Source organism: Hyperoodon ampullatus (assembly GCF_949752795.1).
Source record: "Hyperoodon ampullatus genome assembly, chromosome: 3".
Taxonomy (NCBI): Eukaryota; Metazoa; Chordata; class Mammalia; order Artiodactyla; family Ziphiidae; genus Hyperoodon; species Hyperoodon ampullatus.
Window position 1 is genome coordinate 132169028 of NC_136916.1, and position 16808 is coordinate 132185835.

Below are 16808 nucleotides of genomic sequence, written 5' to 3' on the forward strand. Positions count from 1 at the left end.
ATATACTTTGGGATATGTTTATATCTCTTTTTCAGGTATATTGATTTTTTAATTAATATGAAAAGACCTTAGTGAGAGACAGTATATCATAGTGATTAAGAGCTGGAAACCTGGGATCAGAGAGATAAGGATCTAAATAAATCCCATCTCTCCTGTTCATTGGCTGTATGACATTGCACAAGTAACAGTACATCTAAGCATCACTCTCCTGATCTGTAAAATGGAAATAATGACAGTATTGATCTCATAAGTTGAGGGTAAAAGTAGTACCTACCTTATAAAGGTGTTATAAGAATTAAATTAAAATGCATATAAAGTGTTTAGTATAATACCTCGCACTTGGGAATGCATTAACTTACAAATGTTAGCCATAATTATCCTAATGTGTACTAAGGGATGGTAATGTGGCTTCAGGAAGTTCTTGAATACCTGAAATTGTTGGCAAATTGTATCTGGAGACAGATCCTATATATGTAATCAAATTCTCAAAAGGAACAGTGTAAAAGAATAAGGATTACTGAAGAACAGGATCTCTCTTTTAAATAATTTATTGTAATTTTATTTGACTCTATTTATATCCCATCCCACACAGATTTTGTAAGGGTTGAAGTCTCTGATAGATTACATTTCATTGTTTAACTCATTTTTCTTAGAAATTTTTGGAACATGTATTGTTGAAATTATGTAATGGCCTTTTTATTTGTTTTTTTTTCTTTTTTTGATATTAGCTTTTAAGTTTTTGTCTATTGCTGACATTTCAAGTGTGTCTCATTAACTTTAAACAAAATATTATAGTTTTTTATATAAACTTTATAGGGTAAACAAATAGTTTATATTTATTGATATGATTGTTTGTTGGTATTGGTCCTTTTCTCCCATTAAGGTTTTTTTATTGCTGTTTGCTTTGCCTTTATTTGTATGATTTCTGTGGTATATTTGAATTTATTTACTTCTATCAGAATTATAACTTTTAACATTAAAATGCACACAATAAAATTATTTTTATTCTAATATTCCTTTCCATTTTAGAAAAAAATAAGCATATTTATAAGAATATAGGAGACATATCATTTTTAATGGAAAAAAATAACTGATTGGCACAAAAAGGTGTAAACCGATGGTAGATGCTTAGTCCCTATAATGGCAAGTTAGAATTATCTACATGAAAGACCACTCAAAGGTGGGGTGAGAATAAAAGTTAAGCTTTCAGCCTTACATCTCTGGTCAAGGACACATACAATTTTATACCTGGATAAGAGTGTAAAAGGAATCATTATCTGACTCAAGGTCAGCTTATCTCCCTGCCCAGTTAGCCATTTACAAATAATGCATTTTCTCTCTCTCTCCCGAATGTCTAACAGTTTTAATTACTATGTAAACCTTTCTGTCCCATGTTCACTCAATCCTTGAGCCATATTAATTAATGTATTAGGATGGGAGGCATCGTTACCATCTTGCAGAGACACAATAACATTCAGCTAAACTACATTTCTGATCTTTCATGCAGACCAGCTGATCCTATAAGACTAATGAAGAAGTGTATGGTAATTTAGGCCATAATTAAAGAAATAGGCTAAAATGCCATTAGTGTCTCACTTCCACCATCCTGAAATATGACTTCACCAGAATTTGGTGAGGATGGTGGTAAAAAAAAATAGAGGCTGCATCATCCTCTGTAATAGGAATGATTGCCACCTTCCCAATATTCTGTTATAATTTCTCTCCTGAGTCACTGGGATTTTCTTTATCTATCTTAAGCTGTGGTACTTCTTTAATTTACTCCTTTCATTACTCCAGTTCTTATACCCCAAGCCTTATTTCCTATTCTGTTCTATTCTGTTGCTGAGCCAACCCTCCACACACTTGTCCCATTTGAAAAATCCCTGCTTACAACCCTGGGTTTATATATTTTATCTACTCCTAAGCTCAAGTAGCTTTCCCTTATACTTCTAGACTCTTTTACTAGACCAGCCAGCATTTTCAGAATTTTTTATTTTTCCATGGTCATAAGGTCCATCCACTAAAAGCCATCTATTCTGTAATGGTAGGGTCATAGGAGCCAGAGATCTAATTTCATTGTGTCTTAGCACCGTGAAACTCTTTTTGAGACTGTTTTAGGCCTTATAATTATCAAAATACATTTTAAAATTTATTAATTGAGACTACCTTATTTTCTTATTTTTGATGCTTAGTTTGGCATTCTAATTTCAAAATGGAAGTAGCATTTGTGAGATGAATTCAAAAACTGTGTGCAGGGTTCTACTTCTGGTATTGGCTCAGTAGCTTCCATTGGACCCAACCTTCTACAGAAAGCAAAGATAAATTCTGGACAAAATATAAAAAGCACTGAAGGCACTGGAGAGCAACCCCTTAGAAGAAGGAACCGACACTGAGTGAGTTTCCTATTTTTTACAGCTTCTAGCCTGAGGGAAAGTCCCATCCATGGGGCAGCCAAAACTTGAAGAGAAACCTGCTATTTTACTTGCTTGAAGAATCATAGGACAAAATTCAAGAAACTATTCCAGATGGAAAGTGAGTGGGAAATCTCGGGAAGAAGATAGCCAGATAGAGGAAGCTCCAAATTCTGATTATAAACTCTGCCAAATTTTTATCTGATACCTGAACTAAGCATGTGCAGGACATACTCCAAGCAGCAGCACAGTTAAGGATAAAGAAATTGAACTGAGATTTCAGCTGCTATCCATTCATGGGAGATAGTTTGGTATTTGAGTCTAGCCAGGTTAAATATTTGCTAAAAATAAAAAAATAAAAAAAATTTAAGGGAAAAAAAGGAAAATCAATACGTTTCAGAGGACTATAACAGCATCCAGACTCTAAAACATGGCACTCACAATGTCCAAAATACAATCCAAGGTCTCTAGATATATGAAGAAACAGGAAAAATTTAACTCATACTCAAGAACAAAAAACAGAACTCAAAAAGCAATCATTGGTGGCAGTCCCCCACAGATGACCCAGATGTTGGATTTATCAGACAAAGATTTTATAATATGCTCAAGGATGTGAAGGAAAATATATTTGAATGAATGAATAAATAAGAAATCTCAGAGAAATAGAAACTATTTTTAAAAACTACCAGAAATTTTAGAATTAAAAAATACAGTATTTAAATAGTCACTAGTTGTGCTTAGCAGCAGATTGGAGATGAAAGAAGAGTCAATGAACTTAAATCAAAAGAAATTATCCAATCTGAAGAACAGAGGGTATTGGGGGTAAAGATGATAATAAAATGAACAGAGCTTCAGGGCCAAATTATGTATAATTGGAATTCCCAAAGGAAAAGAGGGAGAAAATGAGATTGGAAAAAAATATTTGAAGAAATGTGACCTAAATTTTCCAGTTTTGATGAAAGACATAAATTTATAGTTTCATGAAGCTCAACAAAGCCCAATCAGGATAAATATATAGAAAATCTTACCTAAGTTCATTGTACTCAAAGTGCTTAAAATCAAAAAGAAAAAAAATTTTGAGAGCAAAGAAAAATGACATATACATAAGGGAACATTGATTCAAATGATCACTCACTTCTCATCAGATAAAATGGAGCCAGGAAACTTGGAAACAATATCTTTGAAATGCTGAAAGAAAAATGCTGTCAACTCTGAAATCTACATCAAGTGAAAATATTCATAAAGAATGATGAAGAAATAAAAAACATCTTCAGATAAAAGAAAACTAAGAGGGTTCATTACCAACAGACCTATACTACAAGAAATGCTAAGAAAATTCTACAGACTGATGGGAAATAAAATCAGCTTGGATTTTAGCCCTTCGGGAAGGAATGAAGAACAAAAGAAATAATAAATATTTGGGTAAATATAATTTCTTAATTTCTTTAAAATAAATGTGACTGTGCAAAGCAAAAATTATAACATAATGTGAGGCTTACATATGTAGATATCATACCTAATTCTCTATATAGTATATATAACAACTATAGCACTATAGCATCAAGGACAGGGCCTATATGGTTGAAATTCTTACATTTTACATCAAGTGGTATGATATTAACTATTACTTAGACTGTGAAAAGTTAAGGATATATATTATAATCCCTAGAGCAGTGATTCTCAAACTTTTTGGTCTCAAGATCCCATTACACTCCTAAGAATTATTGAGGACCCCAAAGAGCTTTTGTTTATGTAGATTATATCTACCTATATATACATTTTAGAAAAAAAATTGAGAAATTTAAAAAATATTCATTTATTAATTCATTTAAAATGCCAATAATAAATCCATTATATGTTAACATGAATAACATATTTTATGCTAAATAATTATATTTTCCAAAACAAAAATAAATAGCGAGAAGATTGACATTGTTATACATTTTGCAAATCTCTTTAATGTCTGACATAATAGAAGACAGCTGGATTTTCATGTCTGCTTCTGCATTCAATCTGTTGTGATATGTTGTTTAGGTTGAAGTATATGAAGAAAATCCATCCTCACAAATATATGTAGTTGGAAAATGGAGGAGAATTTTAATAGCCTTTTCAGATAATTGTGGATATTCTTCTTTAATACTACACCAAAACTCTGAAGTGGAGGTTTCTTAAAGGTTAGTTGCCGTGTGGAACTTAAAATGATATTAGTGAACTTTCTGTACTCTCCATTGGTCTATCTTGCACTTTGAATGAGTTTGTAACATCATGCATTGATCATTAGAAAACAGTGGTCACAGATCTTCAAAATGTTGATACATTTCATTAGACAGTAACCTAAATCACATTTGTTAATATCACCAGCAATCTCATCAGAAAAGTATTTAAGTTTTGGGAAGCTGCCAGTCTTACAGTGGATACAAATGCTTACAATTTTTCAAAAGTTTTGATTTTCACTTGTAAGTTCATATTTCATCATTGGCCATAAATACTGTCAGATGTTTTCTTTGACATGACAGGCTCATTTCATTTATTTTTCAAAAAATATGTGCCCATTAACCAAGTCTGAATAACCATTGTTTGTCTGCCATAGTTGTCTGTTAAGTAGAAAATGGGATTTCATGAAAAAAGAGGTTAGTTCAGCTCGCAAGTCAAGTAATCACATAAGTGCTTCTCCTCAAGACAACTACTATGCTTCAGGATGCAGCAGAATTTCTTTAACTGCGTGTCTTATTTCATCACACAGAATATTAAATAGACACGTACTCTAGGCTCAGTATTTAATAAATATTTTCACTGCTTCATCAATGATATTCTTTTTTTCTTTCTTTTTTTTTTTGTCGTCTGCATTGGGTCTTCATTGCTGCGCGTGGGCTTTCTCTAGTTGCAGAGAGCAGGGTCTACTCTTTGTTGCAGTGCACAGGCTTCTCATTGCAGTAGCTTCTCTTGCTGCAGTGCACGGGATCTAGGTGCACAGGCTTCAGTAGTTGCAGCACTCGGGCTCAGTAGTTGTGGCGCACGGGCTCTAGGGTGAGCGGGCTTCAGTAATTGTGGCTCACAGGCCTAGTTGTTCCACGGCATGTGGGATCTTCCTGGAACAGGGATCGAACCCGTATCGCCTGCACTGGCAGGTGGATTCTTAACCACTGTACCACCAGGGAAGTCCCTTCATCAAGGAGATTCTTAAGTGAAGCTTTCTTTTTTAACTGGGAGTGCATAGTAGTGAAGAATACAATACAGTTTGGTGACACTGCATTGATTTGTGCTAAGACTGAAAGTTTTACCCACCATTGCTTTTGTACCATTAGTGAGATTATCAGTACAATTGGCCCAGGATAAACAATCAGAAGAATTTTCAACACTTTGAATATTTCAGTACTACTTGTGTTTCTTCTCAGGCATTGACATAAAAGAATGCCCTCTTGGATGATTAGTTGCTACTGAATGAATATAAACAAAATGATGAATGAATTTTGAACATAAAAAAATTATGAATATAATTGATGAATATAAACAAAATTAGTCCTTCTATATCAGATTAATATATTTGTAAGGCAAAAATACAAGTCTATTGACAATACATTAAATCACTATGTTTTCAGCTAAATCTTTGAATCAGTGAATTTCTATCTTGGAAAATGACAATGCCATAATTTCTTTTATGGACTTTTCATCCAGCAGGCATTCAGCAATATTAACTGTACAAGGCTTTACTAGTCTCTCATCTACTATGAGTGCTTTGCCAGCCAATGCAATATAGTAATTTAACCTGTAAAATGCCTGAGTGGCTTTTTAATTTCTAGTTTGGAAAGTAATAAAAACAATTCGTGGTGTTTAAAGTGCCCACCACACCTGCATTTAAAATTTCAATTCCTTGTGCTTTATACTCTGAATGATTGGTCTCCAAATGATGCTGCAGCTTAACTTGGACATAATGTTCTGTCACAGCAGACACAATAAGGTAAGTTATTAACGTTTATAAAACCTATTGAAAGTTAGTTTTCATTGCACTTCATTTGATAAAACAAAACAAGAAATCAGTTTCACCCAATTACTTTGATGTAGATTTCTTTCTTCATTGAACCAGAGAATTCTAACACTTTCATCTTTCTCAGCATCTTAGAAGTAAACAAAGAAGCTGTATGTAGAGAAAAATATTTTTTATTGTGACAAAATATATGTAACATAAAATTTACCATTTTAAGCATTTTTAAATGTACAGTTCAGTGGCATTAAGTACATTCACACTGCTGTGCAACCATCACCACTATCCATCTCCAGAACATCTTCATCATCCCACACTGAAACTTTGTACCAGTGAAACAGTAAGTCCCCAATCCTCAGCCAATAATCCATTCTTAAATATGAAAAAAATTATAAATTTTTCATCTTAGAGTAAAATGATTAATTTCTAAAATAGTTTAATATTAAATTAAAAAATTTTTAAGTGTTTGAAAAAAATTCTTAAATATTATAAAACAAATCTGTAAATTGTACCTATTCTTGTTGTGCTGCCATGTAGATACAAGGAAAATTTTAGGATTTTAAAATAACTACTTGTTTGGTAATAATGAGGTTTTATCAGATATAGCAGGTATAACCAAAGAAAACTAACAAGAACCCAGTAAAATTACAGAGAACAAGCTGAGTTAATCTCTGAAAATGCATATATTTATACCCTAATTCTATTATATCAGGAATCTAGAAAACACAAGAACATACATGTACACAGAGTGTTGACACCGTCACATGTCATAGAGCCACTGGGAAACTCTGCTGTGTATACAAAAGAGAATGAGAATACAATAGGCAAATAACATCTTAGTACTCTTTTTTTAAATCATTTTGATTTTGATCTTTAAGGTCCCTGGACCACACTTTAAGAACTGTTGCCCTAGAACAACCACTTAAGGCAAAAAGCAAAACAAAACAAAACAAAGAAATAGAAAAGTATAGTTAAAAGTTCAATAGATAAATTAAAATGGAGTTCTAAAAAATATTCAATTAACCCACAAGAATGCAGAAAATGATGGATAGAGGAGCAACAAATAAACAATGTCAACAAAAAGAAGGGCAAACAGAAAGCAAATAGTAAAATGTAAGACCTAAATCTAAACACATCACTAATTATATTAAATGTTAATGGAGTAAACACTCCTGTTAAAATGTAGAGACTGTCAAAATGAATTTCTAAAAAAACAAGACCCATCTATACTCTGGCTTCTGGAATGCACTTTAAATAAATATAAAGACAGATATAAGTTAAAAATAATCAGATGGAAAACTAATATACTATTCATTCAGTAAGTATTAGAAGGCACTTTAATATCAGATAAAAGAGACTTCAAGACAAAGGGTATTACCAGATATAAAAAGGTAAGCAAAGAATATTACCAAATATAAAGAAGTACATTTCATCAGAAAGACATAAAAATCATAAATGTGTACATGAAGCCAAATAATAGGAATAAAGAGGGGAAAAAAGACTTAACAAATAGTAAGAAAAAAAGGGGGAAAAATCTCTACAATCATAGTGGAGATTTTAATGCCCCATACTCAGAAGTTGATAAAAGAAAAAATCAGTAGACATAGAAAATCTGAACAACACTATCAACACCCCTGAGCCAACTGACTCCCAATAACTGGAGGATATACATTCCTTTCAGTTGATCATGGAAATGGTCATCAAAATAAACCATACAGTGGACCATAAGACAGGTATCAATCGAAGAATGAAAAGGACTGGAATCAAAGAATGTAGTCTGGCCACAATGCAATTAAGTATCAATAACAACATGATATCTTCTTAAAAATCCAAATATTTAGAAATTATGCAACATAATTACAAATAACCCATGGGAAAAAGAAGAAATCACAAGGGAAATTAGAAAATATTTCAAACTGAAGAATAGTGAAAAACAGTATACGAGTATTTGTGGGATGCAGCTAAAATAACGCTTGAAGAGAAAAATACAGCTTTAAATGCTATATTAGAAAAGGAGAAAGATATAAAATCAGTGACCTAAGGTTTCACCTTAGAAACAACTGGGGGAAACTATGAAAAAGTTTTTTGTTTTTTGTTTTTAAGTTAGCCCAAAGTAAGTAGAAGGACTGAAATAATAAAGATAAAAATAGACATCAATGAAACAGAAAATAAACCATAGAGAAATTAAAGCCAAAAGTTAATTCTTCTAATAGATCAACAAATTTGATGTACCAAAAAAGGCAGAGTGAAAATACAAATTGCCAATTCCATGAATAAAAGAGGGACAATCACAATAGATCTTATAGACATTAAAAGAAAAATGAGGAAATATTATGAGCAACTCCTTGTGGATAAATTTGACAACTTAGATGAAATGGACAAATTAAAAAAAATACAACATCACAAAATTAATTAAAGATAAAATACCAAATATAAATAGCCCCATATTTATTAAAGAAATTGAATTTGTTATCAGAAATTTCCCTCAAAACTCCAAACCTAGATGGTTTCACTGGTTAATTTTATCAAATATTTAAAGAAGAAATAACACCAATAGTAAACAAACTCTTTTGAAAATAGAGGAGAAAGTAACACTTCCTAACATGTTTTATGAGAACAGCATTACTCTGATACCAAAACTTGACAAAGACATTATTAAACAAATAAAAATTATACACTAGTATCCCTTATGCTTAGAGATACAGAATCTAAGCAGCATATAAAAAGGATAATACATCATGACTAAAAAGAGTTTATCCAAGGAATGCAACATTGGTTTAACATTTGAAAATCAGTCACTGTAATTCACTACATTGAGAGAATAAAGGAGAAAAACCAAATAATCATTTGAATAGATGTAGAAAAAACATTTGACAAAATTCAGCACCATGAATTTTAAATTCATGATTTAAAATAACATGATTATTAAAAATTTAATAACATGAGGGCTTCTCTGGTGGCGCAGTTGTTGAGAGTCCGCCTGCCGATGCAGAGGACGCGGGTTCGTGCCCTGGTCGGAGAGGATCCCACATGCCGCGGAGCGGCTGGGCCCATGAGCCATGGCCGCTGAGCCTGCGCGTCCAAAGCCTGTGCTCCACAACGGGAGAGGCCACAACAGTGAGAGGCCCGCGTACCGCAAAAAAAAAAAAAAAAAATTTAATAACATGAATAAAATTCATGATTTAAAAATAACAACAATGAAATGTTCAGCCAATAGGGAATAGAAGGAATGTTCCTCAATCTGATAAAGGAGTTCTATAAAAAACCTGCAATCAGTGTCATACTTAAAGTATTGAATGTTTTGCCCCTAAGGTTGGGAACAAAGCAAGGATGCCCACTCTCACCATTTCTATTCAATATTCTAATAAAGCAAAAACAAAAAGGTATAAAATTGGAAATTAAGAAGTAAAACTGTCTCTAATTGTAGATAACATGATTGTTTATGTAAAGCATCCTAAGGAATCTACTAAACAGCTACTAGCAAATTATCAGGATACAAGGTCAAAATACAAAATTACATTGTATTTTCATATATACCAGGAGCAATCAGTTAGAAAATGAAATTCAAAAAGCAATTCTATAACATTAATAGCATAAAAAAACAAAATACTTAGGAATAAATTTTACAAAAAACAAGCAATACCTCTATACTAAAAACTATAAAATAATGCTGAGAAAAATTAAAAAGACATAAATCAATGAAGACCATTGTTCATGGATTAGAAGATGCAGTATTTTTAAGATGGCAATTCTCCCCAAAATGATTTATAGATTCAATGCAATCCCAATCATAACACTACCTTGAGGTTTTAAAAATAGAAATTGACAAGTTTATTCTAAAATTTATATGGAAATAAAAAGGACCCAAAATACTTAAGAAGTAGCACTTTCCAATAGAACTTTCTGCGATGATGAAAATGTTCTATATCTGCACTATTCAGTATGTGACTACTGAGCACTCGAAAGAGGGCTAGTCCAAAAGAAACCAATCTTTTCATTTAGTTTAAATGTGAATATGTAAGTACTCACATGTGGCTAATGGCTATTATATTGAACAGTGCAGAAGGTAACTCTGAAAAAGAAGAGGACTTAGACTACATGACTTTGAAACTTAGTATAAAGCCACAGTAATTAAGACAGTGTGTTACTGGCATGAAGCAGATCAATGAAACAGAATAGAGAGCCTGGAAACAATCCACACTTATGTAGTCTTTGATTTTTGACAAAGAAGCTAAAGCAATTCAAAGGGAAAGGAAATCTTTTTAGCTAGTAGTGCTGGAAGAACTGGTTATCCACATGAAATAAAATGAAACTTTAGCTCCATCTCATATTATACACACACACAAAAATTCAAAATGGATTGCAAACTTAAATATAACTGAAAAAATTCTAAAGCTTTTAAAACCAAACACAGGAGACTATCTTTACAATTTGGGTATAGGCAAAGATCTCTTAGGCAGGTCATTGAAAGTAATCACAAAAGAATAAATTCATAAACTAGACTTAATTAAAATTTAAAATTTCCCATCAAAAGACAAGACTAAGAAAATGCAAAGGCAAGACACAGACTTCAAGAAAATATTTGCAATACATACATCTGATAAGGAACTCATTTCCGGCATACATAGAGACTGCCTACAACTCAATAATTTTCAAAAAGACAACCCAATTTAAAAATGTTCAAAGATATGAACAGACTTTTCACAAAGAAGATATACAAATGGCCAATAAGCACAATATCATTATTCATCCAGGGAAATGCAAATTAAAACCAAAACATCCACCAGCATGGCTAAAATGAAAAAGATTGACAACCCCAAATGTTTTCTAGGAATTGGAACAACTGGAACTCCCATACTTTGTTGGAAGTACATCCATTTTGGAAAAAGATCTGGCAGTCTCTTATACAGCTGAACTTATACCTACTGTATGACCCAGCAATTCCACTGTTAGGTATTTACCTAAAAGAAGTGAAAGCAGCGTATGTCCAGAAAAAGATTTGAATAAGAACGTTCAGAAACAGTCCATCAACAGAAAAAATGGATAAACAAATTCTCATGTAAACAAATTCATGTAATTATACAGTGGAATTAGTGTGGCTAACTGTCCTGGTTTGCCCGGCACTGAGAAGTTTTGGGGGACGTGGGACTTTCAGTCTAAAACTAGGAAACTTTTTTTTTAATAGGAAACTTATGAGCAAACCAGGAGTTGGTCACCCTAATTGTCCACCTCAGTAATACAAACACCTAACTACTGGTACATCCAACAACATGGATGAATCTCAAAACATTATGCTAAGTGAATGATACCTACACAAGGAGTTCATATCCTATGATTCCATTTATGTGAAGTTCTAGAGTAGGCAGAACTAAGTTGTGGTAAAAGACAAAAGCAGGAGAGTATTTGTGCTGGGGAGTTGGTTAATGGGGAAGGGATGTGAGGGAACATTCGGGAGTGATGGTAATGTTCTCTATTTGTATACTCATTTGTCAAAACTCAATGAATGGTAAGTTGAGGTTTCTGCATATCTGCATCTAAAAATACCTGTAAACAAATACTGAACTCTAGTTAATGATATGCATGCTGGAGTGAGGTCTAACTCTTCTTTACTTGCCAAGTGTGGAATGTCTAAAAATGTGGTATGTAGATGTCAGAGGTGGAAGAAGGGAGAATCATTCCTTGAGGATTGCTCCTGAGTGGAATTGTTTGTCATGACTTTTCAGTTTAGGTAGATTTTCTTTAACTTTTCGACACCACTTTCCAGGTGGCTGAATCCATATCTTTTGTTTTATAATCCTGTATTTTGTGGGAAGGATCTTATTTTGTTTTCTAAATCGGTGGGCTTCTTTCTCTGTTATAGGCAGGTAATTTGACTGCAATTTTATTAATTGCTTTGATATTATTCTTTGCTCTTTTCTCATACTTTTGTAGTTTTTATAGTATTTACAAGTATAAGCAGAGTATCTCCATATTATAAGATGTATTTTCAGCAGTCACTTTATTTCTCAAAGCAGTGACTGTAAATTTACTTATGGTTATATTAAAGGACAGTAACGCTTACAGCATTCTAACTTTTCTTGCTACCTAACTTTTCTTTAATAATATAGTACTTTTAAACTGGAAACTGGATTGCTTTTAGATTAGCTTTTTATTAACAACATTTTTAGGGAGATTCACAACAATAAAAAATCACATTGTAGAAAATTTTAGCCTTGATTAAAAAATGTAATCTTGCTAGAATTTTATTTATTTTCACACATCCTTTTTGCTATGGTAGTAGGTCAGCTCAGAGAAGGTACTCTTTTGCTATTTCAACATCTTTCAAGATATATTTCATCTTTTAGTTTGCTTTCTTCTCATATATGTCTAAAATGTGTTGTTCTTGTAAGGAAATCAGTTATAATAATCGTTCTCAATCCTACCAAACCCAGTGACCCCTTCTAATAACATTTTAATAACCTATTTCTATCCTGAAATTAATAGATTGTTTAACATACCTACACACATAACTTCAAATGTTCAGTGCAATTGTCCTAACTGTAATATAAAGAGGAAATAAAAGGAAAGTAATTAATAAATATTTCAGTATGTAAATTTGGGGTGATGTAGTAGTCAGATGCTTGTATCTATACATAGAAATTGTGACTGAGACAGCTATAAATGCACACTGTTACAGGTGTGTTGCTTTGGTGCTTTACATACCACAAGCATTGTTGTTGTCAGTTTCATGCCTTTCTGAAATAGTTGACCATTCTTGATAAAGTTCTGAACAAAAAATGAAGGACAAATTTCCCTCAATTTACAGTATTTGGGGAAATGGTGAAAGCCTTAGTAATAAAATATTTTGGATTTGAAAGTCCATTTGGGTGCCTGCATCATTTTGTTATCAACATAACAGCATCAATAGAGGAATAACATCAACTAACAAAATCTAATAGAACAAAGCAAATAGCACAGGAGTTGTATTTCTATTTTAATTTTTCATCTTACTGGAAATTAAGTGTATCAAATGGACTAATGCTTTTATTTCCCATTCTTTTCTCATTATGACAAAACTACCTCTCTGATTAACATCAATTAAAGCTCAGATCTTTTGCCAAGTTGTTTATTCCTATACTACTTAAGGTAACCTTGGCAGAACAAAATTTTCCTCCAGCTGCCACTGGGCAAGTTGGCAAAGAACTTATTTGTATTAAAAGGGTAGTTTAAACACAAGTGGTTCTAAAAATAGGAATTGTAAAGCAAGATAATCAAGAGTTTATTTCAACTGGTGCTCACTCAGTGTTTTCTAGGAGTGCATTGCAAGAGGTGACTATATTGTATATGGATGAATGGCTTGTCATGACAAATGTGCGGGGTTTCATGATGATGAATTTTTTTTCTTTTAGGGTATGTCTCTGTGCCAGACTGTTGTCGTAGGCTCTGTAGTCATTCTTCTCTACTCTTCAAGAGCATGTTATAATTTGGTGGTGATCACCATATCTCAGGATACATTAGAAAGTCCATTTAATTATGGCTGGGATAATCTTTCAGATAAGGTAAGTACCTAGCATGTATTGCCAATCTAAGTGTATGATAATGAAGTTAGCCTGACTAGGAGAACCTTTTAAGTGCTTGACTTACAAACACTTTTATGGAATCTCTAGCTACTATCAGTAATCATACTTAAAAGTTCTATGTTTAAAAATCCTCATTTATATGTGGCACTTGAAATCATTCTTCAGAGAGAACTTCTCCCAAAGTAGTATTTTCTTTTCTTTTTGTTAATAATACTAACAGTGCCTTAAATCTATTGGTCATAAACCTATTTTACTAGTTTTTAAAGGATAGTGTTTAAATATCTCTAGATAAATTGGTTGCCTGTCATTAGCTAGTGAATATGGTTATGTGTTTAATTTGTTAGGATGAAATTAATTCTCTCTTACCCAAGAGCAACATATAACCTAAATATTTGGTTCGGTTTTAGATGTATGACTTTTATGAAAATCTGGCATTATCAGTCTTGATAATGGGAGAGCATTCGTAGTTCCTTGGGTGTCCAGGTGTTTTCTGTAGTGATTCCTGGTGTCCTAGTTATGCATATTTGACTTCCCAGCATTCTCCATCCTTTTCCTAGAAGTACATTTTGACATGGGTACATGTCATATCTTTATTTATATTAATTTAACTTTGTACTGAGTTTAAGGCATTGTGGGATACTATTTTATCAGAATTTCAGTTATCTTTCTAAGAAGGAATTTTCACATGTGGTCCCATGTAGCAGATTCCCTTCACTCCTTTTCCCATTTCTCTCTTCCCACATCTATTAGAATAGAAACAAATCCAACATGGAGTTTAAGCCCAAAAGCATGTTTTTAAGTAGCAACAGAGCTGAGCGACTTGCATGTTACATTTCTCTACAGGTATAACTCAGGGTAAGTGTAATTATTTTGCCTTTGGAGCAGCTGGAACCAGTAGTCTCTTTTATAATTCTCCTTAGACTATGGGGCCTAAACCGTCTACCCCATTACCCATGTATTTAAAATATTTTCATAAATTGATGTATTGAAAAAGTTAGTACCTCTTTATTCTATTTAATAACAAAGCATTTTTATGACCTTTAAAGGATAAATATCATTACATGAGAAACCATGAAATATAGAAAATTAATTTAGAGTTTTATGTGCTTGTAAGTTGATGTTTTAACTTACCCTACCTGAAGCAAGTTGATTGTGGAAGGTGATTTCTTACACATAAAACAGATTTTAAAATTGCTCTGCCATATTCTATTTACAGGCTCATGTAAAAGACATAAGTGGAGAAGAGTATATAGTATTTGGAATGGTCCTCTTTCTGTGGGAACATGTGCCAGCATGGTCGGTGGTACTGTTTTTCCGGGCACAGAGATTAAACCAGAACTTGGTATGATGTCATAATATTACCTAATGTCTGTCCTCCTTATTTTAAAAAATAATGGAACATTTATATTGATTTTCTATTTTTGGCAAAGACTAAAAAGCGTTATAGATCCCAGCCTCCTTTCTTAGTTGAAAAGTAAATCTTCTTATGCTATCTAATACTTTGTTCACAGGCACCTGCTGGCATGATAAATAGTCACAGTTACAGTTCCAGAGCATACTTCTTTGACAACCCAAGACGATATGATAGTGATGATGACTTGTCAAGACTGGGAAGTTCAAGAGAAGGAAGGTAGATGTACTGAATTAGTACTGACATAGATTCAAAAGAACAAATCTAAGCTTTAACCCAAATATGAGAAGGGTGATTTGCTGATATATGTCAATAAATAAGATCATTTAACATTGGAGCTTAGAACAGTAGATGTTAAACCCATGATGGGACCTGTACTATAAAGAATTATCATCTGATTCTAAGCCCATATATTACCTTTATTTGAGAAATGCCTTTGGGGGTAAAATGGTACCATTTCATTGCAGGATTCCTTGTTAGTTCAGAGCTGATGGGGGTTGGTGAGCAGGGAAGAAATACTATTATAGTGATTTTATATGTTTCCATATCTAGTCTGCTGTTCAAAATCCACCGAGAAACCCTAGATAAAACTCTTGCAAAGCTTAGATGCCATAGAAAATCTTCATGTGCCCTACTTGTTCCAAAATCTTTGCAAGTCCATACCATTAGCTATGTGGCAGTGCAAAGAGAAAGCCTTAATGCACACATTAATGCTTTGAGTTTGATGTAAAAGTTTGATGTAAAGCCTTAATGCTTTGAGTTTTATGTAGCATTTTCTATAATCCTCACTTCATCTGGACAAGTTACTTAACCTCAGTTTTTTTAGTCTGTTTTCATCTGTAAGATAGGGATGATAATAGAACCTATCTGATACGATTGTTGTAAAGATTAAATGAGTGTATGTGTGTGTAAACATACTGTACATATGTATGTATACTCACATATACATATATATACACACACACAAACATGTCTTAGAATAGAACCTACTACATAATAAGCACTATATTGTTATTATCTGATAATCAAGTTCTACTACTTTTGAGTGGTATTAATTCATTATTTTCTAATATGTGATATAGAATCAATGATATTAGATAAAAGTCATTGAATTTTGTAGAGAGCCATTATGTTATTTGGCAAAGAACATATTTCAATATATTCGATACTAACTGTATTATAAAATTCATTGAAAACTAAAAATGCCAACATGACTTATTACATCCTGATCACAGTCCTTTGGCTTTTTTGCCCTTTTTTGTTGCAGTTTATCAAATTCACAAGGTTTGGGCTGGTATGGCACCATGACTGGGTGTGGCAGCAACAGTTACACAGTCTCTCCCCACCTGAATGGACCTATGACAGATACTGCTCCTTTGCTCTTTACTTGTAGTAATTTAGATATGAACAATCACCATAGCTTATATGTAACACCACAAAACTGA

General features: G+C 32.8%; 1 protein-coding gene across 1 annotated transcript in view; it reads left to right on the forward strand.

The window, feature by feature from the left end:
- GPR137C (G protein-coupled receptor 137C) overlaps nt 1-16808 on the forward strand; it is a gene marked incomplete at both ends in the record, with an annotated part of 52513 nt that extends 35705 nt beyond the window's left edge. The window contains 7 exon segments of the mRNA XM_079698930.1: nt 2416-2424; nt 2426-2495; nt 2498-2532; nt 13782-13931; nt 15169-15294; nt 15464-15582; nt 16631-16808. Of these exon segments, the coding sequence (XP_079555056.1) occupies nt 2416-2424; nt 2426-2495; nt 2498-2532; nt 13782-13931; nt 15169-15294; nt 15464-15582; nt 16631-16808 (687 nt within the window).